The 25,881-nt window shown below is 37.7% G+C and overlaps 1 protein-coding gene and 1 long non-coding RNA gene across 8 annotated transcripts in view; both read right to left on the bottom strand.

Annotated features, from left to right (window-relative positions):
* The window catches only part of LOC119000398 (caspase-13), a 49,654-nt gene extending 38,209 nt beyond the window's left edge, over nucleotides 1–11,445 (bottom strand). For 3 of the 6 annotated variants that reach the window (XM_037065328.1, XM_037065325.1, XM_037065329.1), the window contains exons 1-2: nucleotides 11,339–11,445; nucleotides 10,667–10,725 (exon numbers count right to left, since the gene is read on the bottom strand). In XM_037065328.1, the coding sequence (XP_036921223.1) occupies nucleotides 10,667–10,725; nucleotides 11,339–11,351 (72 nt within the window). In that variant the 5' untranslated portion in view covers nucleotides 11,352–11,445. The remainder of the gene's footprint in view (nucleotides 1–10,666; nucleotides 10,726–11,338) is intronic. The other 3 variants (XM_037065320.1, XM_037065324.1, XM_037065322.1) reach the window with 3 other exon arrangements.
* Nucleotides 3,623–7,997, bottom strand: LOC119000400 (uncharacterized). 2 transcript variants are annotated; one of them, XR_005069322.1, is made up of 2 exons: nucleotides 7,803–7,997; nucleotides 3,623–3,899 (listed from the first exon to the last, which is right to left on the bottom strand). It is a non-coding gene; the product is annotated as an uncharacterized LOC119000400 (long non-coding RNA). The 2 variants fall into 2 exon arrangements; XR_005069321.1 differs by lacking the exon at nucleotides 7,803–7,997 and adding an exon at nucleotides 4,365–4,451.
* Nucleotides 11,446–25,881: the final 14,436 nt, after the last annotated feature.

Below are 25,881 nucleotides of genomic sequence, written 5' to 3'. Positions count from 1 at the left end.
TACCGATTTATGTATCTGTTCTTATCACAGTGCCAGACTCTTTTGATTGCAGTGGCCTTCTAATATAGTTTTATATGAGGTATTGTGATCCCTCCTACTTTGTTCTTCTTTCTTAAGATGACTGAGGCTATTCAGGGTCATTTATGGTTCCATATAACTTTGGAAATGTTTGTTTTCTAGCACTTGGCTATTGTAAATTGTTCTGCTGTGAACATTAAAATGCATAGTTTCTTTTGATTTGGTGTTTTAGGATTTTTAGGGTGTAATATGTCTTTGATGTTTTAATAGGGATTTCACTGAATTTATAAATTTCTTTGGATAATATGGACATTTTGTTGTTTGTCTTCTGACTTCTTCCTGGATCTGTCTGCAGTTTTCTCTCAGGTCCTGAGAAAAATCCAGATCTTACTGTCTTACTGTCAGTTCTGGATCTTATTGTCTTACTCTTGAGAAAGAGAAAAAGAAAGAAAAAAGAAAGAAAGAAAAAGAAAACCTGCCCAGCTGGTTTTATAGATCTTCCAGGATCCTGCAGGCAGAGCCGGGCTGGACTCTGTTTTTTCTCTTTCCTGTGGCTCTTCAAGGATGGGGGTCCAGTCTGGGCTACAATAATCACAGGTGTTCACTCACTCAGAGCAATGCACAGCCCCCACTCTCCACTCTGGGGATTTGTGCCTGTCGGGCATGGATAAGCCACCTCACTCTGTACCTCTTTGATCAGTCTGTGAGGTGAATTGAACTGAAGTGGGAGCAAATCACACCTCCCTCCTCCCTCTTTGCTGTCCTGGCTAAGGTCCCTGCACTGAGCATCTCTGTTTCCCATTGAAAAAATATCTTTGTGTACAGCGCTGCTACAGGCTTCCACCTTGTTTTCTACACAGTCCAATGCCCTGGCAAGTCCAGAGTCTATCTGGGTCAACCCTCGTCAAGCCCAATCTCTTCTCCCAGCTCCAGTTGTCACCAGAATCTCCCAAATTTCGGAGCAATGTCTGAGTATGTGACCACAGCCCCAGCCTGGATACTCTGCTGGCTGTATGTCCCTTGCTGCCTTCTCCCTCCCCGAGAGACTTTATGCATCTATGTCTCTCCTGGTACAGGTCTGGGACTTCCTGGCCCTGGGAGGTTAGGAAGCTGCTAGACTTCAATCACTGACCTGTTTCTCCTCCAATCCAGCACCAGGCCAGGGATCTTCTCCTCAGCCTATAAAACCTTATTGCCTGTTTTGAAGTGTGTTCTGCACAATTTGGCTCCCAAACTTCATATCAGCTGAGATTCTTTTGGCTGTTCACTTTGTTTTTCTGAAAATTGGTTAAGTGTCCCAGTTGGATGTACAAGCAAGTGGGCTCAACTCCCACCTATATCACCACCATCTTTGACTCAGCCCACTGTGTAGCCTTTAATCTAAGGGGTTTCTCTGTGTATTTTTATATTTACTTTGCTACTTACCTGATCCAGTGTGCAGCACAATCTTTTTTTTAAACTTTTTATTACAAAAGTATCAATTTTTGCTTCTTGCCAAGGTACACTTGTAGGGAGTAAAGCAGAAATTGTAGGCACATTGCTTTCTTTACACATTTATACTTATTATTTCTGAAACATGAAGGACTTCACATGAGCGTTTCTCTGTAAGCCAAGGTGATGTTGAGGTTGCATTAAAACCACAGAAAGGATGGCCAAGCTTTATACCTGAGGATGTAGAACTATAAGCATTTATCCTGGGAAGGTAAGTAGGGAGACATTACATAACAAAGAGCTACTGTGTCCTCAAAATGAAGATACTAAAAATTTGGAAACATTCCAAATATATATTGCAGGTACTTGCATGAGTAGACCAAAAAAGGAGAAAATTAATGATATATGTAATAACCTTGATGAAAATATTATGCTCGTATTTTGAGTGAAAGAAGCTATCTACAGTAGAATACATACTTTATGATTCCAATTATATAAAATTCTAGAATAGGAACAACTAATATATTTTGATAGAAATAATATCACTATTTTTTGAGGAGGAGGTAGAGAGAAATTGAGTGCAAAGGACTTGAAGACACATTCTAGGGTGATGGAAACGTTTTGCAACATGAAGGTGTTATTCTACAGAATACATTTGCCCAAAATAATTAAATTATGTTCTTAAAAGAAATACATTTTATGTTATATAAATTATATTATAATAATTTTGAATTTCAAAAACTAAAATCAATGTTCATAAGGATATACTGTATTGGAAAGAATTTGTAATCATTATTTTTATGAACACATTCAAATCTCAAAAAAATGTTGAAACTCTGGTCATAAACAGAACTTTCCATCCACATGGAATGGCACATGTAACCCAGCCCTATGGGGAAGCCCATAGGCACAGGTTGGCATGCAGGATGCCAAACCCACGGATCGGCTTTCCAGTAGGTAATCAGGCCTGCATTATACCTAGGCTGCTTTGTGACTTGCTCTTGCTAAAATTCCCTCTCTCTGAGTTGAAGCAGAAATGCTTACTCCATATCTTTAAAGTAACTTCCTGAAGTCTGTGCTAATTCTCTCAAGCATTAAAGTGTAACCAAACCAATTCCTCTTATCATTCCCTTGCATTTGCAACATTTTTCCTTGTTAATCTGTAGGAAGTAATCAGTAACATCCTTTCTGTTACTATCTGTAAAAAGTAATTACCTAAAGCAAATCTAAGTATAATGAATGAGAACCTTCTTTGATGTATGCTATTAGAAAGCCAATAAAAGCTTGTCAAGGCAAGGGTTGCTCTCCCCTTGAGAGAGTAGCCATGCTATCCCTTTTTCTCCACAGGACTTGGTAGTCCATGTGAATTTGTCTCATCTCATCCACAACGCCACAGATACTGCTGGCCAGAGTCCACCTCAACTTTCTATAGTGAGTAAAATGGAATTACCTACAGCTGGATGGGTACTTGAGGACAAAATGAATATAAAATTGAGAAGTGATACATTTATCAACTCAGATATGCACCTAGAAAATAGTTACATACATACGATATTACGTTGAAAAAAAATAAATAAATTAATGGAACAGTCTAGTTACTAGTAGTGTTTTAAAGGAAGCATACTGATAAAAATCCTAATGTTAGAATTTCCTGTGATAGCATGTACAACAATATCATTTTTTATAACAGTAAATAGTATGAAAAGCTGTTATATAGAAGGCTGAAGGCTTCTATATCCTGTTCTAGTTGTGTCATTTTCAACCCTTTGGAAGTCACTTACACTCTCAGTTTATGTGTCTCTGGTTCTTTATTATTTTAAGACTCTTGGGGTACTGTGACTAATATAACTTAGGAAGGGCACTAACTTAAATGCATGTGATTTTATTGTTCCTTTGTCTAAAACCTTCTCTTTCAGGCAGCTTATCAGAGTGTACTTTGAGAAACAAAACCTTGGCATCAACTTCTGTTTCTTTTGACAATTTATTTAATATTTTTGTGTTTCTGTTATCTCATCTGTGTGTGTGCATCTGTGAGGTAGGGATTCATAATTGTTCTAACTTTTTGTGATAGAATGGTATGGATAAAACCACACCACAGTGCCTGCTGTGTATAGTAGTCATGAGCCATATTTCAAAAGCTTGGAATGTCAAAATATACTTTTTTGTTAATTGCTTCAAAAGTTTTCATACACTATATTTCTTTATCTGTCATGAAAAATGTGTTTGTTAAACAGGTTAAATATACACTGATTCAGATTTTATGAATAAGAAGACAAGTTTAAAAGAAATAGTTGATTCAGAAACTTGGCAAACACAAATTGCAGAGCTTGGGTGAGAAGTGTGCTCTCTTCATCATTCAGTCAAGTCGTGTGCCACATAATGACGCTTCAGTGAAAAATGAACAGCATGCATGAGAGTGGTCCTTGGGGATTATAATAAAGCCAAATTTCCTGTAAGAAATGAAAGGATACATGGTAGTAGAAAATTTTTAAAATATATATATATATAGTTGATGTACAATATTATATTAGTTTTAGGTGTACCTCCCCATGATTAGATGTTTATATAATTTGGATTGTGATCACCCTGAGAAATCTAGTACCCACCTGATACCATATATAGATATTACAATATTCTCAATTATATTCCCTATGTTTTGCTTTACAGCCCACGGGCTACTCTGCAACAACCAATTGAACTTCTAAATCCTTTCAACGTTTTTACCCATGGCCCCAACCTGCTTTCCATCTGGCAACAAATACTTCTCTGCATCAGAGACTGTTTCTTTACTTCTTGTTCAAGATATAAATTTATATCAAATGCCTTGAAATTAATAATAAAATTAATAGAGATAGAGAGTGATTAATGTATTTCTAATTTTTAAAGCATATATATCCTATTATTTATTTACTTACATAATTAATAGGCCTGACAGTAGGCACTACAGATGAAAGGAAGAAAGAAAGGAATGAAGAGTTTTTTTCTGTCCTTCAAGATCTCTCTTCTGTATGTATATAGGAGGAGGAGAATAAAGACCTACATCCAAGACTGCTCTACCCAGCAAAGTTTTCATTTAGAATGGAAGGGCAGATAAAGTGCTTCTCAGATAAGATCAAATTCAAGGAGTTCATCATCACCAAACCCTTATTATATGAAATGTTAAAGGGACTTATCTAAGAAAAAGAAGATAAAAATAGGAACAGTGAAAGAACAGCAAACTCACAGTTATTAACAACCACACCTAAAACAAAAGCAAAGCAAGAGGACAGCTAGATCAGGAGTGGAACCATAGAAATGAAGAATACATGGACGGTTAGCAATAGGGGAGTAGGAGGAGGAGAAGGGGGGAGAAGATACAGAAAATAAGTGGCATAGATTGTAGGTAGAAAATACATAGGGGGAGGGCAAGAATAGTAGGGGAAATATAGAAACTAAAGAACTTGAGACACATGGTCATAAACTAAAGGGGGGAAGGGTGGGGGAGGAGTGTGCAGGGTGGAGGGGAATGAAGGAGGTAATAGAACAACTGTAATTGTCTAATCAATAAAATATATCTTAAAAATAAATAAATTAAAATTAAAATTAAAAGAAGAATATTAAATGTATTAACTAGAATGGACTATGAACAGAATACTAAATACTAAAATCAAGAGGCACATTAGATAGATTCATGACACTAAACATTGATTACATAAATATATGAGGAAGAGCTTTCATAATGGTTTATATAAGTAAAGCTTTTAGGGTTTTTTTAAAGATTTTATTTATTTATCTTTAGAGAGGAAAGGAAGGAGAGAAGGAGAGAAATATCAATGTATGGTTGCCTCTCATGAGTCCCCTGCTGGGAAGTGGCCTGCAACCCAGGCATGTGCCCTGACTGGGAATCGAACCGTGATTGTGTGGTTCACAGGCCCAGGCTCAATCCACTGAGCTACACCAGCCAGGGCATTTTTAGGGTTTATTTTATTACAAGTTTAACACCACCCAACAGTGTGATGTACTTGCTAAAGAAGTAACATAATCACATAATCTCTGTATCAAAATAAATATGTTTTCTCAACATTTGGATGATCTGTCAGAAACTAAACTATTTGTAAAAAAAAAAAGTTATATTCAATTTAGAAGGGAAATTTGAAGAAATGATAGTATATTTGCCCAGACGACATGAAATAGGTTTGCCATGGGTAAAGTTAAATTACAATAAATATAACTATAACTATAAACAAAAAATCTATAGAAATCATCACTAGGAGGAAGAGAGAAAAGAATACTCTCTCCTTGATATACATGTCTGGAGAAAAATGAAAAATATTAAAGAGAAACATCTGGATTATATCAGAGTTAATGTATTTCGGTTAAGGAATACGGCCTTTGTTTATATAGTGGATGTCCCATCCACTGAAATACCTAAGAAAACATGCATGGGGTAACCACCTATAATAGATTTATTACAGAAATTTCTAAATTTGATGACATATTTACTTCCTTGGTCTTTAAATTTCTTCCAAATCTAGTCTTCTTCGTTTAAGAAAAAGTGTCACTCTTCTCATGAAATAATTTGAGAAGTATTTGAGAAAAATACTTTTCTAGGACAAATAAGAAATGATTATTTTGTAAGAAAGAAGCTGGATTCATACAAAAATAATGTTTGCCATTTAAGGAATCTAGCATATATTGACCTTGTCAAGACTCAGTAAATCTGAGACCATTTTTTCAGGAAAGAAGCTTGAAACATTTTTAAGGTCTTCCTTGTCATCTTGGACCTGGGATTTCCTTGGGCCACCTTCAATACTGTGAGAAATGAAACATTTCACATTTAAATGTTTGTGGCAGAGACTGGCTAGCTTTTCAACAAAATTCTGTCTTCTTCTTCCTGCACACAGAGCTAGTCCGTGCTGCCAACCACCTTAGCAGTTTGGTTTGGCCATGTGACTGTGTTCAAGACAAGGAATACAGGCAAGATTATGGTGTGACATACCCAGGCCAAGCCCAGCACAATCTCTCACCAATGATTTTCCATATTTCTTCCCATGCCATTAACTGATGGTTGAGACCACAGTTGTTTAGGCATTTTATAGCACGGATATCAGAGTCATATGATGGGAGAGGTCTAGGCATCTGAGTTCACACTTGGTGGAGAGATGCCTGCTGATGAAATTTGCTCACTCACAAATGAGACATAGGCTTCCACTAAATCTGTGCTATAAATGGAGACAACTGTATTTGAACATTAATGAGAAGTAAAAATAAATTATGAAAAACAACAAACTAATTTGAAGAAAAGTGTTTGAATTGTTGCAGCATTCCATATCATCTTACCTGATACGAGCGTGTGTAGGGTTATACTCACCCTTAAATTCTTGGCTAACTTTAATGTGATAGTGGGGATTCTTAAATACTTAGTCAGTCATAATTTGTGTATATAAAAACAGGAACCTTTTTTGTCTTGTTAGTTACACTCAAAACAGTCTATGGATCAAGGTCTTTGACACAGTGGCCATATGCTAAATATTGTTCTAATGGTGTAGCAAATAATTGCAATTTTCATGAAATTATTCAGTAAAATAGAATTTTAACAAATATTTATTACATGCACACTATGAATCAATTACTGTTAGATGGGATCATTCTTATGAATAAGTCAAAGATGTCCAATTTTCTCATAAAGCTTAAAGCCTAATGAGGGACAATGATGACTTTATTTTTTTCCAATTTTTTTATTTAATATATTTTTCAAGTACAGTTTTTTAAAGCTCAAGAGAAAAATATAATGAGAGTCATGTTTGAGGAGTCACAGGGGTTTGTGGGAACAGGGGCTCTGATATGCAATAATAAAATTAGAAGCGGATGGACAGATCTGGATTTGAGAGTGTAATCAATAAAATTTGGCCACTACTTGAAGGGTGTGAGGGAGAAGAAAAAACTAAAGAATTAATTTAGGATTTTTGGTTTGAATAACTTGGTGATGGTGGCACCACTAACCAAATAGTGAAAACCAAAGGAGGAGCAATGTACAGGAAAGAATAAATAACAAAGTCAGCTCTAGATATTTATTGAAGAATGGTGTCTGTTGGAGATGAGTGCATGTGTTCAGCAGGCACTACAATAGTGAAGTATGGCATTCAGGTGGGTAGTCAGAATCTGAGACACAGATTCATAATTTGTTAGTATAAACATGGTAGTGAAACTGGAAGGATTACTTCTGAGAAAGAAGCGTAAGCAAAAAGAAAAAAAGCATATGATCAATCCAGGAGAACTACTCGTTGTATCCTCTCTAGGTTTGTCACACAAATCTGTAGTTAACATCAAGGAAGAATAGGTTCAAAAATGTTCTTCCTTTGAACATACCATACCTGGAAAAGGAAGAATCTCTGCTTGGTACTCTTGTGTAGTACGATAATTTCCTTATGGTGATTTTTTTAAATGATAAAAAGCATTAAAATAGTCACATATCATCTCTGAAGATTCCTGTCTGAATGTATTGGAAACTCCCTATTGAAAACAATCTCCACACATTTTGATCCTGTTCAAAATGTGATTTACCTGGAACTACAATTATTTAAAATTATTATATTTTAAAGATCTTATTTATTTACCTTTAGATGGGAAGGGAAGGAGAGAGGGAGAGAAACATCAATGTATGGTTGCCTCTGTGCATCCCCTGCTGAGAACTGGCCTGCAACCCAGACATGTGTCCTGACTGAGAATCGAACTGAGGTCCTCTGGTTCACAGGCCCGTGCCCAATCCACGGAGCTACACCAGTTGGGGCTAGAACCACAATTTTTACTGGTAAACAATAGCCTCTTCACATATATTATTGGACTTTCACATTTAAGGCAGAGCAAAAGAATGCTACAATGAATTCCTTGATCTCTGCATTCTATAATGAGGTGGAAGCTGAGATTCCACCAGCCACAGAATCGAGAATTCTCTTAATTTGCATGTTTTGAGGTGGCTTCTGAGGTGACCACTACTATGTAAAAGGTACGTGCAAAGTGAAATTGTCTAACTCAGAGCTGACTTGGACTAAGAAAAGACACCTAAACTTTGACAGTTAGCCTCACCAATATTTATCACAGCAGAAAATGATGATGAGGTGACTCACTGGTCTACCCTCAATCACTGGTAAGTCAATTTCCTAACTGCCAGAGAACAGGAAAGTGGTAGAGCCAGAATATAAATACAAATCTGTCTTGCTTTTATTCCCAGGCTCTTCTTCATGACTGTTCTGCCCGCCCAGTTAGGACACTACAGATTGATATCTGTGAAAGCAACCCTGATAACAGTCACTGTAATCTGCATTTGCCCCACTCAGATTCACACTCCAAGAAAAACATTGAAAAGCCTCAGTCACTCTATTTGGTTCACTAAATCAATCAGACTTATAATGTACCATCTGAGGTCACAATTCATTGTGATTGTCAATTTCAGAAAATTAAATTCAAATTTCTTTGAGATTTTATAAGGATCTAAATATAACAATACACACTGGAGAAGCTTTTCTCCACAAACTTTAAGAATTGTCAGGAGCTAACAAATGTAAAATACTCTTAATTCTGTGTTACATAGTTCCTATTGAAGACAAGATTTTCATAGATACAACATGGTCCTTTTCCCTACCCTGAATAAGGGAAAATCATAGGCTTCCTAGAAAATGTCAACCCCAAGTTAACAGGCTGCAATTTGTCCCATCCTTCACATCTATACTGCTGGAGAAAATTGACCATCGATAAGTTCAAGAACACTTTCTGGAGGAGGCCTTGTTTTGGCAGTAGGGTGCATGCCAAGAACTTTCTTTTAGAAAGATATCTCTCATTATAGTCTCTCAAATTTGACATGTAATTGCCATATTGTGCAGCCCTTCAAAAATTGGTGAGTAGATGAGGGAGAGACCAATGTATAATAACCCTGACTAAGGAGGCAACGTTTGATAAGAGGTGAGGTTGACTCTGGGTGTTAGAGTTACACAGTGGGTGCACAAGTGACTCTGGAATTCAAGGACTAGGAATTGAAAGGAATGGGGCAATGGAGAGAAGACAATTATTTTGAACTCTCATAGTTACTTATTGTTTGTCTTTAACTTTGGAAAAATATTAATACCCATAGATGGCATTTCCTTATCAGTAAGACACACATAACCTTTCCTAATCCCTAGGAAAAAATGCCTTTTTGCTTTCAAAGAACAACTTTTCTTCTGATTGCACATAGAAAGCATAAGAGATAAGCATAAAAGTGGCTGGGAATTCACCTGTGCTCCTGTCTCTGCTGTGTGGAGGGAATAAGGGACTAACTATAGAGGGAGCAGGTCAGTTGCCTAGGTCCTGTATCAGGGATTTAGAAGAATGTCCATAGAAGAGGTGGTCCTCTCACAATGGCCTACAGCCTAAACCATGCTAGTAGACAATGTTACTCAAAAGAAAATGCAGAGGACAATTAGAGAAAAGAGTCCACTTTTCAAAACCTAGTTTTTTTGTAAGCATTGAATTATTCTCTTAATGCTTCACCATCATGAAATATATTTTATTACTCTTAGGGAGCAACATTTGCATGCAAAATTACAAAAATTATTTGAATACAGACCTGAAGTCTTCATGTCAGATAACTATATGTTTCTAAGGATCACTATACTTAACTAACTGACTAAATTTTTTAGTTAACTAAAAAATTCGATCATGTGCCATGCCAGGAGTTATATAGAATGAAGTATGAAGTTTTGCATACTGTTCTCTTGAACTTCAATAACTGAGCTATCGCATACTTAGGGTGGGAGGTAAGTTTTAAACCAAAGAGTAATACTGAGGCTGAAGGAATAAGAACTAAGAGTAAAGACACCGAGAATGTACAATATTGCCAAATATTTAGAAATGGGGCCCTGAAGCCAAATGTAAAGAAGTTGTCTGCAAACTAACATGACCAATGAAGAAATCAGACATACAATCAGACCCAGAAGGAAGCAGGTACAAAGGCACAGGGTCTATGTGAACTCTAGTCTGAGTTGTTGACCTTACCTTAGGAGAACCCCAGATTGTGTGCAAGTTGAGGGTCAACTTCAACAATTTGATTGATAAATATCTGGCTTGCCTGGTGCCCTTTCCGAATGACTGAATCAATCAGATCTCGGGCTTTATCCATAGCTGTGCAATTTTCTCTTCTTACTTTCTCCATCTCCTCCTGGTTCAGCACTTTTTCCTCTAATAGTCCATCCAACAAGCCATTTATCGTGCCCATAGTCACGGATTGGATAAACACCCTCCTCTTCGACTTCAGAAACCTGTCTGTTTGAAGCACAAAGATTCCTCAAGTGACTAAAACCACATCATTTCTTCTGATGTCAGGAACAGGGAAGAGCCTCCTTCAGATTTAATCTATTAGATGTCCCCCTCCACACAGTTCACTCATACCGAGAATATGCACATCACTTACTCTCCCTCAGTATTACCCATGTATGCTCACAGTGTTGCCTGAATTCTGAGATTTGCTATGTCTAAGTTAGTGCCCGAAAACCAGACATCATCCTGACAGTGGTAGGTGTTTATTCACCTCAGCAAAATAAAAGAATGAAACAATGGTAGTCTCTTTTACATGGGGATAACAGCTGCTCTAGTACTTATCTTATAGGGATAATTCAATTAAGATTGCAAAATGACATCAGAATCCAAGTAATGTCCCAGTTCCTTTGTGGCCCTTACCTTTCTTTCCCCAAAGCTTTGAAAGTCTCCTGGGCCTCTGTCTCTACTTACCTTTGCCTTCCTCCCTTTTTCTTTCCTCTCCCTCATTGCTGCTCACTTAAACATTCACAAAACCTAAATATGGTTTCCCCAAAAGCCAGTTACTTTTATTTTTCCCCGCAAGGCATGCCCTTTTAGGCTGTGAGAAACAAAAACTCACCGGCATTTTCCATGGCTTTTCTTTCTTGTCTTTAACGTGCAATGTGAAAGTGAAAGCATGTTCAAACTTCCTTTTTAGCAGGCTGTGTATGCATATTAAGAAGCACCAACTGGTCATGGAAATGCATCCCTATGTTTTTTCTTCATAGTAGTAATCAGATTGCTTAACCTTCAAGAGCATAAGGGAATATAGCCTTGGGAAATTTCTTCACCAGCCTTTAGATTAGCTCAGGATAGGTAGGGAGTGGAGCCTAGACAATAAGAAAGGAATAAGAAAGTGTGTATATAATTAAATTTACACAATAACAAGTATCTCATTTGTTAGGAAGTATAATTTGGAAAAACAATTCTTCTATTGGTGTCTTCATCCATACATGGTGCTATTAAAAATACCACAGACTGCGTGGCTTATAAAAAAAAAGAAATTTTTCGTCACAGTTCTGGAGTCTAGAAGCACAAGGGAGGGTGCTAGTAGAGTCAAATTAGCTTCTTATCTAAAACTCTGTTTTCAGGTGGTTCTCTTTGGAGGTACACTACAGAGACTAACAGCTCGGGCTCTGGAATCAAAACATCTGACTTAGCTTATCAACCTTTCATTTGGGGCAAGGTGTTGAACTTTCTCATTATTTAGTTCCTCTATTTGTAGAGTAATTTAATTAATATATAGCTACACATCTTTCAGCATTAAGTGAATTAAAATGTGGAAACTGCCATAGAACATTGTCTGGCACACTGTTAAGCACACAATGTTATTTGTTAATACTATTATTTTTAATTTAAGTGTTTCTAAATTAAAAATTAAACAACTAGCCAAAGTTAGTTTTTTTTGATATTATCTAGTTAATTTTTTCTTTTGTGAGAACCTTCCTGGTGCATCTCATTCATTCCTTCATTCACTTTGCAAGTGACATACTCCATGTGAGACACCACGTTAGACCATGGTAGGTGCCAGAGGTATAGTCTAAACAGTTAGGAGCCCCTTGCCCTCATGAGATCACTTTCAAGGAGAGAAGACAAATGTGAAACCCAATATGTAACTGGGATAATGATATAGTGTGGTAACTGATAAGGCGAACAAACTAATTAGGGAAGTACTTCATGAAATATTGGAGGATATTAAATTGAAGACAGAGGAGCCCAGGAAAGCCAATGATGTCACTGCTTTTAGTAAGCACACGTTCAATTGCTAGTCCCCATGAAGAATTCAACATAACCAATTTATTTCATAGATATGGTTGATGGATGATAGCCTGATCATAAAATGCCTATTAGCCTTTCAATATTATCAATTTACTTACTAAAATTACTGAAAGGACTATTTCCTTTGTTTCCCATGAGAATAATATTCTAAACTTAATAAAATATTCAGTGTGTGTTTATGTGTGTACACATGTGCATAAAGGCAGGATATATCTAAATTAAATATTAATAACTCTATTGCTGTTAATTTAAAGCTTTATACTATTAAACATGAACTTACATTTTGACATGTGAGTGAAACAGTTTCTCCCTGTTCCCTAGACTATTAAATTTATTTTTAGTTAGAATAAAATTCACCGTGTTGATTTTAATCCAAGGTTTTTCTCTGGGTGTTGTTTTCTTTTCTTTGCTACCTACTTGACCAGCTTGTGGAACAATAATGTGCTTCTTGCCACAGGAAGACTTATTGTAGGGAAGAAAACAGAAATTGCAGGTACATTGCTTCCTTTATACATTTATGCTTATTCATTTATTTCTGAGATGGTAAGGGCTTCACATGAGAGTTTCTCTGTAAGCCAAGGTCACACACCACTGATCTGAAACAGACTGAGGTGGCATTAGAGCCACAGAAAGGATGGCTGGGCAGGATGCCTGGGGATGTGGAACCATGAACATTGACCTTGGGAAGCTAAGTAGGGAAACACTACATAGCAAGGGCCCACTGTGCCTTCAAAATGAAGATATTGGAAACTGAAAACATTCTAAATGTCTATGAGAGGTGCATGGATGAGTAAACAAATTGTACTGAATGCATACACAATGATACCATTCAGTAATAAAACAGGAGCAATTTACTAATATATGTAATGACTTGATGAAAACATTATGCTCATATTATGAGTGAAAGGAGCCATTTACAATAGAATACATATTCTATGATTCCAACTCTATAAAGTTCTAGAATAGGAACAACTAATGAATTCTGATAGAAATAATATCACTGTTTCCCTGAGGAAGAGGTGGAAAGAAATTGAGCACAAAGGACATGGAGGGACATTCTGGGGTGATGGAAATGTTCTGCATCTTGAGGGTGTTATTTCACAGCATATATTTGTCCAAAATAATGAGATTATTAAAATAAATATAGTTTATATTATATAAATTATACTACAATAATGTTAAATTTCAAAAAACTAAAATCAATGGTCATAATGATATACTGCATTGGAAAGAATTAGTCATCTTTATTTTTATGAGCATACTCAGCTCCAAAAACCAACTTAAACTGTGGTAAGACAAGGAGCTTCCATAGTGACTAAAATGGTACTATCCACAGTTGGATGGGGATTTGTAGACAGAATGCAAATACATTTTAGAACTGATGTTTGTAAGTAATACTACTTAGAAAATAGTATTACGTACACAGACTATTACATAGGTAAAATCATCATAGAATAAATTAATGAGTAGTCCAATTATATATAGGTTTTAAGGAAAGCATACTGATTAAAATATCCTCATGTCAGAATTGTCTATGATAGTCTGTACAGCAATATCAGTTTTAATAAAGGATGTAGTATGAAGAGCTCTTACATAAGAAGGCAAAAGGACTTCTGGCCAAAATGGACGCATAGGTAGATTCACTGAGCCTCCTTGCACAGCCAAAAGAAGGGCAATAAAATTTTTAAAAACAAAAAACAACCAAAACTTCCAGAAAATTGAACTGTATGGAAGCCCTACAACCAAGAAGTTAAAGAATAAACATTCATCCAGACAAGTAGGAGGAATGAAGATGGGCAGCCAGGGTGGAGAGGGCTCATGGTAAGGTGGCAGCTGGAGAACAGGAGTGGGCAAGGCAATGGCTCAGGGGCTGGGCAAGGTGGTTGCTGGAGGAACAAGCAGCCTCACTTGTTTTACCCATTCATGAGAGGATAAAGGGAGAGGAACAAATGGGGAGCAAGACAGACCAAGCAACCCAGGTTTCCAGCACAGGGAAATAAAGCCTCCAAACCTCTGATCAAAAAAATCTGTAGGGGTTGCAGCAGCAGAAGAAACTCCCAGCCTCACAGGAGAGTTCACTGGAGAGACCCACAGGGTCCTGGAACATACACAAACCCACCAACCCAGGAATCAGCACCAGAAGGGCCAGTTTGCTCGTGGGTAGTGGAGGAAGTGACTAAATTAAAGCTGTCCAAGAGCTGAGCAAGTGGTAGTATTCTCTTTTGGAACCCTCCCCCATGTACAGTGCCACAACACAGTGTCATGGGTTGCGAAATACCTAAATACCCGCCCTGCCAAATACCTAAGGCTCCACCCCTTACTATGTAACAGGCATGCCAAGACAGAAAAATGGCCCAAATGAAAGAACAGATCAAAGCTCCAGAAAAAAATACAAATAAGCAATGGAGAGATAGCCAACCTATCAGATGTACAGGAGAAAACACTGGTAACCAGAATACTTACAGAAATGGGTGATTATGGTTGCAAAATAGAGGAAAGAGTGAAGGCTATTAAAAGTAAATTAAAAGAAAATGCATAGGGAATTAACAGTGGTGGTAAGTAAACTGTGAATCAAATCAATGATTTGAGCAGAAGGAAAAAATAAACATTCAACCAGAACAGAATGAAGAAATAAGAATTTTAAAAAACACAAGGAGGGGCTTAGGAACCTCTTGGATATAGTGCATTTAAATGTTGGAACTTTCAATGTTCCAACATCCAAATCATAAGGATGCCAGAAGGAGAAGAGGAAGAGCAAGAAATTGAAATTTTTTTGAAAAAATAACAAAGGAGAGCTTCCCCAATCTGGCAAAGGAAATAGACTTCCAGGAAGTTCAGGAAGCTCAGAGAGTCCCAAAGAAGTTGAACCCAAGGAAGCACACACTAAGGCACATCATAATTACATTAGCCAAGATTAAAGATAAGGAGAGAATCTTAAAGGCAGCAAGAAGAAAGTAGACACTTACCTACAAAGGAGTTCCTATCAGACTGTCAGCCAATTTCTCAAAAGAGACCTTACAGGCAAGAAGGGGCTGGACAAAAGTATTCCAAGTCATGAAATCTAAAGACATACATCCAAGATTACTCAATCCAGCAAAGCTATCACTCAGAATGGCAGGACAGATAAAGTGCTTTCCAGATAAGGTCAAATTAAAGGAGTTCATCATCACCAAGCCCTTATTATATGAAATGTTAAAGGGATTTATCTAAGAAAAAAAGAAGATAAAAAACTATGAACAGTAAAATGACAACAGACCCACAATTATCAACAATGAAACCTAAAATAAAAAAAACTCATCAAACAACTAGAACAGGAACAGAATCACAGAAATGGAGATGACATGGAGGGCTATCAGTGGGGAGGTGGAGGGAGAGAATGAGGGAAAAGGTTCAGGGAATAGGAAGCATAAATAGTAGGTAGAAAATAGACAGGGGGAAGTGAAGAATATTATAGGAAATGTAGAAGCCAAAGAACTTTATGTATGACCCATGGACATGAACTAAGAGGAGGGGGGAATGTTGGTGGGAGCAGGTACTACAAGGTGGAGGGGAATAGAGGGAGGGAAATGGGACAATTCTAATAGCATAATTAATAAAATATACTTTAAAAAGTTTTCACCTGAAACTATAAAATGGAAAGAAAAAGAAAGAAGTAAGAAAAAGAAAGAAAGAAAAGGAAGGAAGGAAGGAAGGAAGGAAGAGAGAGAGAGAGAAAAAGAAAGAATGAAAGAAAGAAAGAAAGAAAGAAAGAAAAGAAAACTATTATTTCTTTGTGAGCTAATGAGTGTTTGTAGTGGTATGCTTTGATTATTTTCATCCATTATAGGCTTTGCTGTTTGATTACTATAAGGCTCTCATAATACATCTTATATTTATGACAGTCCATTAAAAAAATAAGAAGGCAGAAGACCCTTATGGTGTGTTCTGTTTGTGCCATTTTAAACCCTTTGAAAGCCACTCAAACCCTCAGTTTATTTATCTCCTGTTCTTTATTATTTTAAGACTGTTAGGACATTTTGATCAATAAATCTTTTAAGGAAGGTGGAGGTATAAGTAAATGCAGCTTGCCTCTTCACACAGCCACAGCAAAAATTACACCTAGGCTACAAAAGAAATATTACCCAGAATCATCAGAAAATTGAGCTATATGCAAGTCTGGCAACCAAGGAATTAAAGAAGCTGCATTAATCAAGATGGGTTGGAGGGGCAGACATGGAGAAGCACAGAGAATCATAGAAATGTGGGATAGGCCATCCCACGTTCATGTGTGGTAGACAATATTCAGGAGGGATACCTATGGGAGTGACGGATCCCAGCCCACACCAAACCACACTGCACAGGGTTCCAGTACCAGGAATAAAAGTCCCTATAACATCTGTTTGTAAAAACCAGTGGGGATTTGAGCAGTGAAAGAAACTGTGGAATTCTCAGGAGTCTCCTGTAAAAGGGCTCACTACAGACTTAGGACTTATGCAGATTCACTCCCTCTGTGCTTCAGTGCCAAGGCAAAACTGGAAGGGCACCAGTGGAATGGCCTCAGGCTTTGCTAGGGGATAGCTTCTTCCAAGACAAAATTCCTAAGGCCAGGCAGAGACCTCGTTCCCTCTCTGAACCCTCCACCCATAGAGCCATAGAGTGGCAACCCAGGTTGCCCTGCCCTGTTGATTACCTAAGGCTCTGCCCCATCTAATTTACTAGTGCACTTTTCAGCAATAGACCATGCTACTAAAACAGGGACTCAGGGCATGTCTACCTAATACACAGAAGCAAACACAGGGAAGGTAACAAAATAAGGAGACAAAAAAAATTGGCCTAAGTGGAAGAACAGAACAAAACTCTGTGAAAAGAAATAAATGAAATGGAGATAAGAAATCTATCAGATACAGAATTCAAAACACTGGTTATTAAGATGTTCAAGGACTTCACTGAGTACTTCAACAGCATAAAAAAGACCCAGGCAGGAATGAAGTTCACACTAAGTGAAATAAAGAGTAATTTACAGGGAACCAACAGTAGAGTGATGAAGCCAAGAATCAAATCAATAATTTGAAACATAAGGAAGAGAAAAAACAATTCAATCAGAACAGCAAGAAGGAAAAAATCTAAGAAGATGAGGACAGGCTTACAGTCTCTGGGACAACTTCAAACACGCAAACATCCAAATTATAAGGGTGCCAGAAAGAGAAAAGAAAGAGCAAGAAGCTGAAAAATTACTTAAACAAATTGAAAGAAAAGTTTCCTAGTTTGTTGAAAGAAGTAAACTTATAAGTCAAGGAAGCACAGAGTCCCAAACAAGTTGGACTCAAAGAGTTCCACACCAAGACACATCATAATTAAAGTGTCAAAGGTTAAAGATAGAGACTCTTAAAAGCACCAAGAAAACACATAATTACTTAAACAGAGTCCCCATAAGACTGTCAGCTGATGTCTCAAAGAAACCTTGCAGACTAGAAGGGATTGGCAAAAAGTATTCAGCGTGATGAAAAGGAAGTACACATACCAAGATTATTCTATCCAGCAAAGCTATCATTTAGAATTGAAAGGCAGATAAAGTGATTCCCAGACAAGGCAAAGCTAAAGGAGTTTATTATCATGAAGCCATTATTATATGAAATTTTAAAGAGACTGATAAAAAGATAAAAATTATGAACATTAAAATGACAATAAATTCACAACTATCCATAATTGAATCTAAAAAAATAATCAAGAAAGCCAAACAGAAACAGAATCATAGAAATAAAGATCATTTGGAGGGTTATCAGTTGGGATGGGGAAGGGAAAGAATGGGGGAAAAAGTGAGAGACTAAGAAGTACAAATTCTTAGGTACAAAATAGACAGGGAGATGTTAAAGCAGTATAGTAAGTGTGGAGTAGCCAAAAAAACTTACATGCATGTAATGGACATGAAATAAGGGGGGGATTGCTGGAGAGAATGGAGGATTCCAGGTGGAGAGAGGAAAGGGGGAAAAACTGGAACAAGCGTAATAGTATAACCAATAAAATATATTTAAAAATACACCTTAGTAACAGCACTAATCATCACCTTTTCATTTATTTTCCTTGTGTAAAATCTTCTCTTTGGTACAGCTTATCTGCATGGACTTTTAGATCTAAAAGTTCTGGGATCAGTTTTCACTCATTAGCTGTAGATCTTGGACAATTTATTCAATGTCTCTGTGCTTCTGTTTTATACTGTCTGTGTATGTGTATGGGTGGGGTGTGAATTCATAAGTGTTCTTACTCCTTGTGATAGAATGGCATGGATTAAAGTAATGCCTCAGTGCCCTCTTTATATGGTAGTCATGAACTATATTTCAGAGGCCAGGAATATGAAGACACAATTCTTTGTAAAGTTTTTCATATGCTTCATTTAATTGCCTGTCATGAAAACTATGTAAGTTAAGCAGGTTGAATAATCACTGATTCCATTCCATGAATAAGAAGATAAGGTTTTTAAAAAGTTGGTTCAGAATCTTGGGAAACACAAATAGCAGGACTTGGGTGAGAAGCGTGCTGTCCTCCTCACTGAATACAGTCATGTGCCACACAAGGACACTTCAGATAACTAAGGACAGCATATATGAGGGTGGCCCCTTAAGATCACAACTGAGCTGGATTCCTGGAAGAAATGAAAGGATATGTGGTTCCAGAGACTTTTTTTAAAATTTTAGTTGATATACAATATTATTTAGCCTTAGGTATACCTCCCCAGGATTAAATGTTTTATAAAACTTGGGATGTGATCACTCTGATAAATCTAGTACCCATCCGACACCCTATATTGTTATTACAATATTATCAACTATATTCCCTATGCTGTACTTTACATTCCATTGAGTATTCAGTAACTTTCAATTTGTGCTTCTAAATCCTTTTACTTTTTCACCCTTCCCCACTGCCCCCCTTCCATCTGGCGATCCTAAACACGTTATCTGTATCTACAAGTCTGTATTTGCACTTCTTGTTCATTTATTTTTATTTTCATTTTTGTTGTTAGTGAGGTTTTTGCTTTTTCTGTTTACATGTTAAATATTCAGTTGTCCCAGTTTTTCCCCTTTGTCTCTTCTACCCAGCCCACCCTCACTCTCCCTCAGACAATCCCCATACAATTTTTCACATCTGTGGGTCATGCTTATAAGTTCTTTGGCTACTCCATTTCCAATATTGTATTTTACATTCCAATGACTATTCTATAACTACTCATTTTACTTCTTAATCCCCTCACCTCTTCAACAATTCCCTTCAACCCCTCCATCTGGCAACCATCAAAAAGTTATTTGACTGTGACCAGAAAGGGGGGAGGAGGGAATTTCAGGGGAAAAGGGGAAAGATTTACAAGAACTAGCATAAAGGACACATGGACAAAAACTAAGAGGCGTGGAAATAGGAGGGAGGTGGGGTGCACTGGGGAGGGTGGAGTTCTTTGTATCTATGATTCTATTTCCGTTTTGCCTGTTTGTTTATTTTTTTCAGTCATTTTTAAATTTTATTTATTTTTAGAGCGAGGGAAAGGGAGAGAGAAAGTGAGGGAGAGAAACGTCAATGTGTGGTTGTCTGTCATGCACCCCTTTACTGGGTTTCTGGCCTGCAACCCAGGCATGTGTTCTGACTGGGAATTGAACTGGCGACCCTTTGCTTCACAGTCCAGCATTGAATCCACTGAGCCACACCACCCAGGGCTGTTTATTTTTTTTAGAAACATCCATCTGTACATATGTATTTATTACCCTTTATTTTTCATAACTTTGACTTTGTTAAAGCAGACCATTTAACCTTTTATATAAAACTGATTTGGTGCTGATGAACTTAAGCTTTTTCTTAGCTTTTTTTCCGGGAAGCTCTTTATCAGATTTGATTCTAAATGATCGTTTCTCTAGGTAAAGTCATCTTGGCTATAGGTCTTTGCTTTTCATCGCTTTGAGTATTTATTGCCAATCCCTTCTGGCCTGCAAAGTTTCTGTTGAGAAATAAGTTGACAGTCTTTCAGATTTTAAGATTTTCTCTTGTGTTTAACCTTTGTGACCTTAATTATTTAATTAAAGATCTTTAATTATTGTGTGTTTCGGTATAGGCCTCTTTGGGTTCATCTTATTAAGGACTCTCTGCACTTGCTGGACTTTTATGTCTTTTTTCTTCACGAGATTAAAAAAGTTGTCCATTATTATTTTTTCAAATTGGTTTTCTATTTCTTGCTCTTTGCCATGTCCTCCGGACACACTGAGGATACAAATGTATCATACTTGAAGTTTTCACTGTTTTCATGTTTTGGATTTTTTTTCCTGTTCTGTTTTTTTGCTTCCTTATTTTACAAATCACTAATTTGATCATCCAGTCTACCACTGATTCCCTGTAATGTAGCCTTCATTTCAGTTATTATATTCTTCATTTCTGACAGGTTCATTTTTATGGTTCTCATGTCTTTTTATATTTTTTTATTTATTTACTTTTAGAGAGAGGGAAAGAGAAGGAGAAAGAGAGGGAGAGAAACATCCATGTGTGGTTGTCTCTTATGTGGCCCCCACTGGGGACCTGGCCTGCAACCCAGGCATGTGCCCTGACTGGAAATCGAACCGGCGAGCCTTTGGTTCACAGCCAGCACTCAATCCACTGAGATACAGCAACCAGGGCTTATGTCTTTTTTTTAATTTTTTTAATTTAATTCTTGTTCAAGTACAGTTTTCTGCCTTATATTCCCAACCCTGCCCCTCCCAAGTGCTCCCCACCTCCCTCCCATTTCTGCCCCCCACCTTAATTATTGCCCATGTGTCCTTTATACTTATTCATGTGAGTCCATCCCCTTTTTCCCTGTGATTCTCTCCCCTCTGGTCCCTGTCAGCCTGTTCCGTATTTGAGTGTCGATCGTCATATTTTGCTTGCTTGTTTGTTTTGTTGTTTAGATTCCTGTTAACGGTGATATCATATGGTATTTGCCTTTCACTGCCTGGCTTATTTCCCTCGTCATAATGCTTTCCAGTTCCATCCATGATGTTGCAAAGGGTAGGAGCTCCTTCTTCCTTTCTACAGCATAGACTTTTTTTTAATGCTGTTGAAATTCTTACTAAGGTCCCTGAGCATCCTTATAACCATTGTTTTTAATTCTGTATCTGGTATTTTGCTTTACTCTAGTTGATTTAGTTTTATTCTAGAGATTTCTCCTGTTTTTTTTTTTTATTTAAAACTTGTTTCTTTCTCTCCTCAAGTTTACTGTTCCTTTCTGTTTATTTCTATATATTAGGTAGAGTTTCTGAGTATCCCAGTTTTGGTAGAATGGCTTTATGTAATAGGTATCCTGTAGGGCCCAGTGATGAAGTTTCCTTGGTCATCTGGGCTGGGTGCTCTAGGGGTAACACATGTGGCATGTCTGCATTTTTCTATTGTAGTTGAGTCTGGATGGCTTTTGGCATGTAACTGGGAGGGACTGACAGGCCAATTGGCTATGAGAACTGGCTGTGACTAGAGAGGAGCTGCTGCTATGCAGGGATCAACCCCATGGAGCTGGACTCATTTCAATGTAGCTTTAGTGCTCACTGAATCTGTACCTTGAGTGCATTTCTTGTGTAGGTGGATGGTTTCTAATCTGATGTGGTCAGAGGCTGCCCTCTTGGGTGCCTTTGCCCAAGGCCACCTGGCATAATCTACAAAGCAATCTGCAGATGGCCACTACTTGGGTTGGGCTTGAAGAAGCCCAGGAGGATCCAGGCTACAAACTGACTCTAACTGCTGTTAGCACTTGGCCTGAGGCCACTTAGCAAGTGATATGGAGCACACAAGGTCAGATGCTGCTGGTTTGGAAAATGTGGAAAAGGGTAATGCATGAGCAAAGACAGGCCCTTTTAATAGAAAATATCCTGGGTGGGCCCTAAAGTTGGGATGGGTGGAGACTCAGAATATCACCAGGGTCAAGTGAATAGTGTTAGCCACATTGATAGAGACTAATATACAGAGACTGACTGCCAGGAATCTGGGGAGAGGGGTCAGCAAAGAAACAATGGTCTCTGCCAGCACTTCTGTCCGTGTGAAAGCTGACACTCCAGCCCTTTATCCTGAAGCCAGAAAATTTAATTCATTCCCAAATGTCTCTGGCTCCTTTCTATCTGCTGCCCTAGTGCTACAGCTCTGAGTGGGTCAGTTATGGGCCCTTTAAGAGGAAGGCCTGAGGCTCCATGAACCTAGTATCTCACTAGGCCACAACCCCTGCTAGTTCTCACAATCAATGAGGAGAGGCTTAGGAACCTCCAGAACATCTTTAAACGTTCCAACATCTGAATTACAGAGGTACCAGAAGGGGAAGAGGAACAGCCACAAGTGGAAAACTTATTTGAACACATAATAAAGGAGAACTTCCCCAGTCTGGAAAAGGAAATAGACTTCCAGGAAGTCCAGGAAGCTCAGAGAGTCCCAAAGAAGTTGGAACCAAGAAGGAACACACCAAGGCACATCATAATTACATTAGCCAAGATTAAAATGAAGGAGAAAATCCTAGAAGCAGCAAGAGATAAGGGGACAGTCACCTACAAAGGAGTTCCCATCAGACTGTCAGCCAATTTCTCAGAAGAGACCTTACAGGCAAGAAGGGGCTGGAAAGAAGTATTCCAAGTCATGAAATCCAAAGACCTACATCCAAGATTGTTCTATCCAGCAAAGCTTTCATTTAGAATGGAAGGGCAGATAAAGTGCTTCTCAGATAAGATCAAATTTAAGGAGTTCATCATCACCAAGCCCTTATTATATGAAATGTTAAAGGGACTTATTTAAGAAAGAGAAGATAAAAATATGAACAGTGAAAGGACAGCAAACTCACAGTTATTAACAACCACACCTAAAATAAATGCAAACCAAGAGAACAGCTAGATCAGGAGCAGAACCATAGAAATGAAGAACACATGGAGGGTTAGCAACAGGGGAGTGGGAGGAGGAGAAGGTGGGAGAAGGTACAGAAAATAAGTAGCATAGACAGTAGGTAGAGAATAGATAGGGGGAGGGCAAGAATACTAGGGGAAATATAGAATCTGAAGAACTTGAGACACGTGGTCATAAAATAAAGGGGGGATGGTGGGGGTGGGGGTGTGCAGGGTGGAGGGGAATGAAGGGGGGGAATAGAACAACTGTAATGGTATAATCAGTAAAATATATAAAAAAGAAGTTTGGGGGGCTTCTCATCTCAGCAATGAAACCATGGACTGGGAGTTCTGGTGTGGGGCTTGGACCCCTGGCTCCTCAGGGGTAACCTCCACAGCCAAAATACTCCTCCCATCTTCTAACAGCCACATGTGGATTTTAGGTCAGTCTGTTTTATGTCTCTGACCTTCCTATCAGTTTCATATGGCTTCTTCTTTATATCCTTAGTTATAAGACTTCTGGTCAGCTAGATTTAATGCAGTTCTAAGTGATGACTGTACAGTAATTTACTTTGCTTGTAATTTTGATGTGGTTGTAGGAGTTTCTGAGTACCTACGCCACCATCTTGATCAGAAACCCAGGTGGAATTTTTTTTTCTCTGACAGGAGCTATAACTGAGGAGCTTGGCAATTCACTCTTTCTCACTCATAGCACCTCAATTTTGGGAGCACAGATTATATCCCAATTGGTTAGCCATTAATCTGTTTTAGCACAGAGATGCCTGACTCCTGAGCAAAATATAAAGAGGGCACTACAGGCCTCTAAGATCTAGCTTGATGGTCTTCAGAGTACATTGTGTAAAGTCTTTGTTGAGGACCTAAGATCCTAGACAAGGACACAGGTCCACAGCAGATACTGTAGCAGATACCGAGTGCCATTGCTATGTTAATAGAATCTTTCTGTGTTAGTATGGAGACAGCTTGTCCCTGAACGATGAAAAGTATTTTCAGGTTGTAATGATCTAAAATATAAGCGAGTTTTATTTTTCCATCAATTCAATGTCATAGAGAGCTCTTTGTGTAAGATAGAGTCAAGGGAACCAAAAACGAATTTCCAAAGTCAAAATATTGAGTCCTCACTGTTATATAACCTGTCCATGTTAAATATCTTCTTTTTTGTCACTACCACAAAGTTTCTTAATCTTATCACTGCTTTAATACACAATAGCCTAAACCACATTGTCACGACAATCTCTATGTTCCTTTATCTCTTCACACTGAGTTATTCTTACTGAGTTATTCAATGTGGTTGATCCTCAAACCACATTTCATCCCCTCCTTAAAGTCACTGTTATGGTAATCTATGCCTTAACCAGTCGGTTTCTCCTTAATATGTTTAAACAGCCGAGTCCACCCTTCCGTTTCTGGAACATGATTGACAGTTTTGAAGTTCTATTTCTGACACTATTGAAAAGATGTGGGTGTGGGGCCTGCAAGCAATGTTTATTGATCTGAGGTAGTGCATAATAATGTACTAGGTCTTCGCATCCACTCAATGCTCACCCAGTGATTCACTAGAGCAACTTTCAGTCAAATAATTTTATCCGTGGTAAGTACTCTATACATGTGTACCATGTTTTAAATATTTTATACTATTACCCTACTTTTTCTCTGTTTATATATGCAAATACTTAACAGTGTGTTACAGTTATATACACTATTTAGTATAGTAACATTCTATGCAGGGTTATAGCCCATGGCGGGGCCAAGAGGCTAAACCATGTAACCTAGGTAGTAGACTGTATCATCTAGATTTGTGTGAGTACACTCCATGATGCCCAATGACAAAATTATCTAAAACCACATTTCTCAGCAATATCCCCATTTTTAAGTGAGGCATGACTAAACTTGCTGTATGTGTTACTCCCCATTTGGGCATTACTCTAAGTAATATGTAGTGTAAAAGCAGGGAATCAAATTATGCACTTATTTCTGTGGATATGAAGATAGTTTAAGAAGATAAAATATAAACATTGATAAGAATTATATTGGCAGTAAATGAGGATGTATATAAAAGTGCTGGGAGATATCAGAAGATAGTGAATTAAATATGACTTGAATAATCAAGGAAGACTACACAGGCTGGCCTGATACAATCTGTAGCTGCAGGAGGGATGGTTTTTGCATTGGTAATGGAAGAGAGAAAGGATGACTAACTTACTGAGACATTTCTGGGTTGTAAATACTGAAAATGAACTTTTCACCCACTCAACATTCTGAAAAACTTATTAGCTCAATTTTATATTAGAAATTGAAGTTTAGAATGGATGTCTCTTTCTCAGTACCAGAGTCCATGAATGCAATGTCTAATACATTCCTTTACTCTAAAGTTAATGACTTTCTCTGTTTTGGTATGAAAACAATCCAATAAGTAGAATAATATAAACACAATGCTGAGACTAGGATCATAATAAACATTATATCAAAAGTAGCTTGTTTGCAATAA

Source organism: Sturnira hondurensis, unplaced genomic scaffold (assembly GCF_014824575.4).
Source record: "Sturnira hondurensis isolate 20B ecotype Veracruz unplaced genomic scaffold, ASM1482457v3 Scaffold0015659, whole genome shotgun sequence".
Taxonomy (NCBI): Eukaryota; Metazoa; Chordata; class Mammalia; order Chiroptera; family Phyllostomidae; genus Sturnira; species Sturnira hondurensis.
This window is presented reverse-complemented; position numbering and strand designations above follow the sequence as displayed.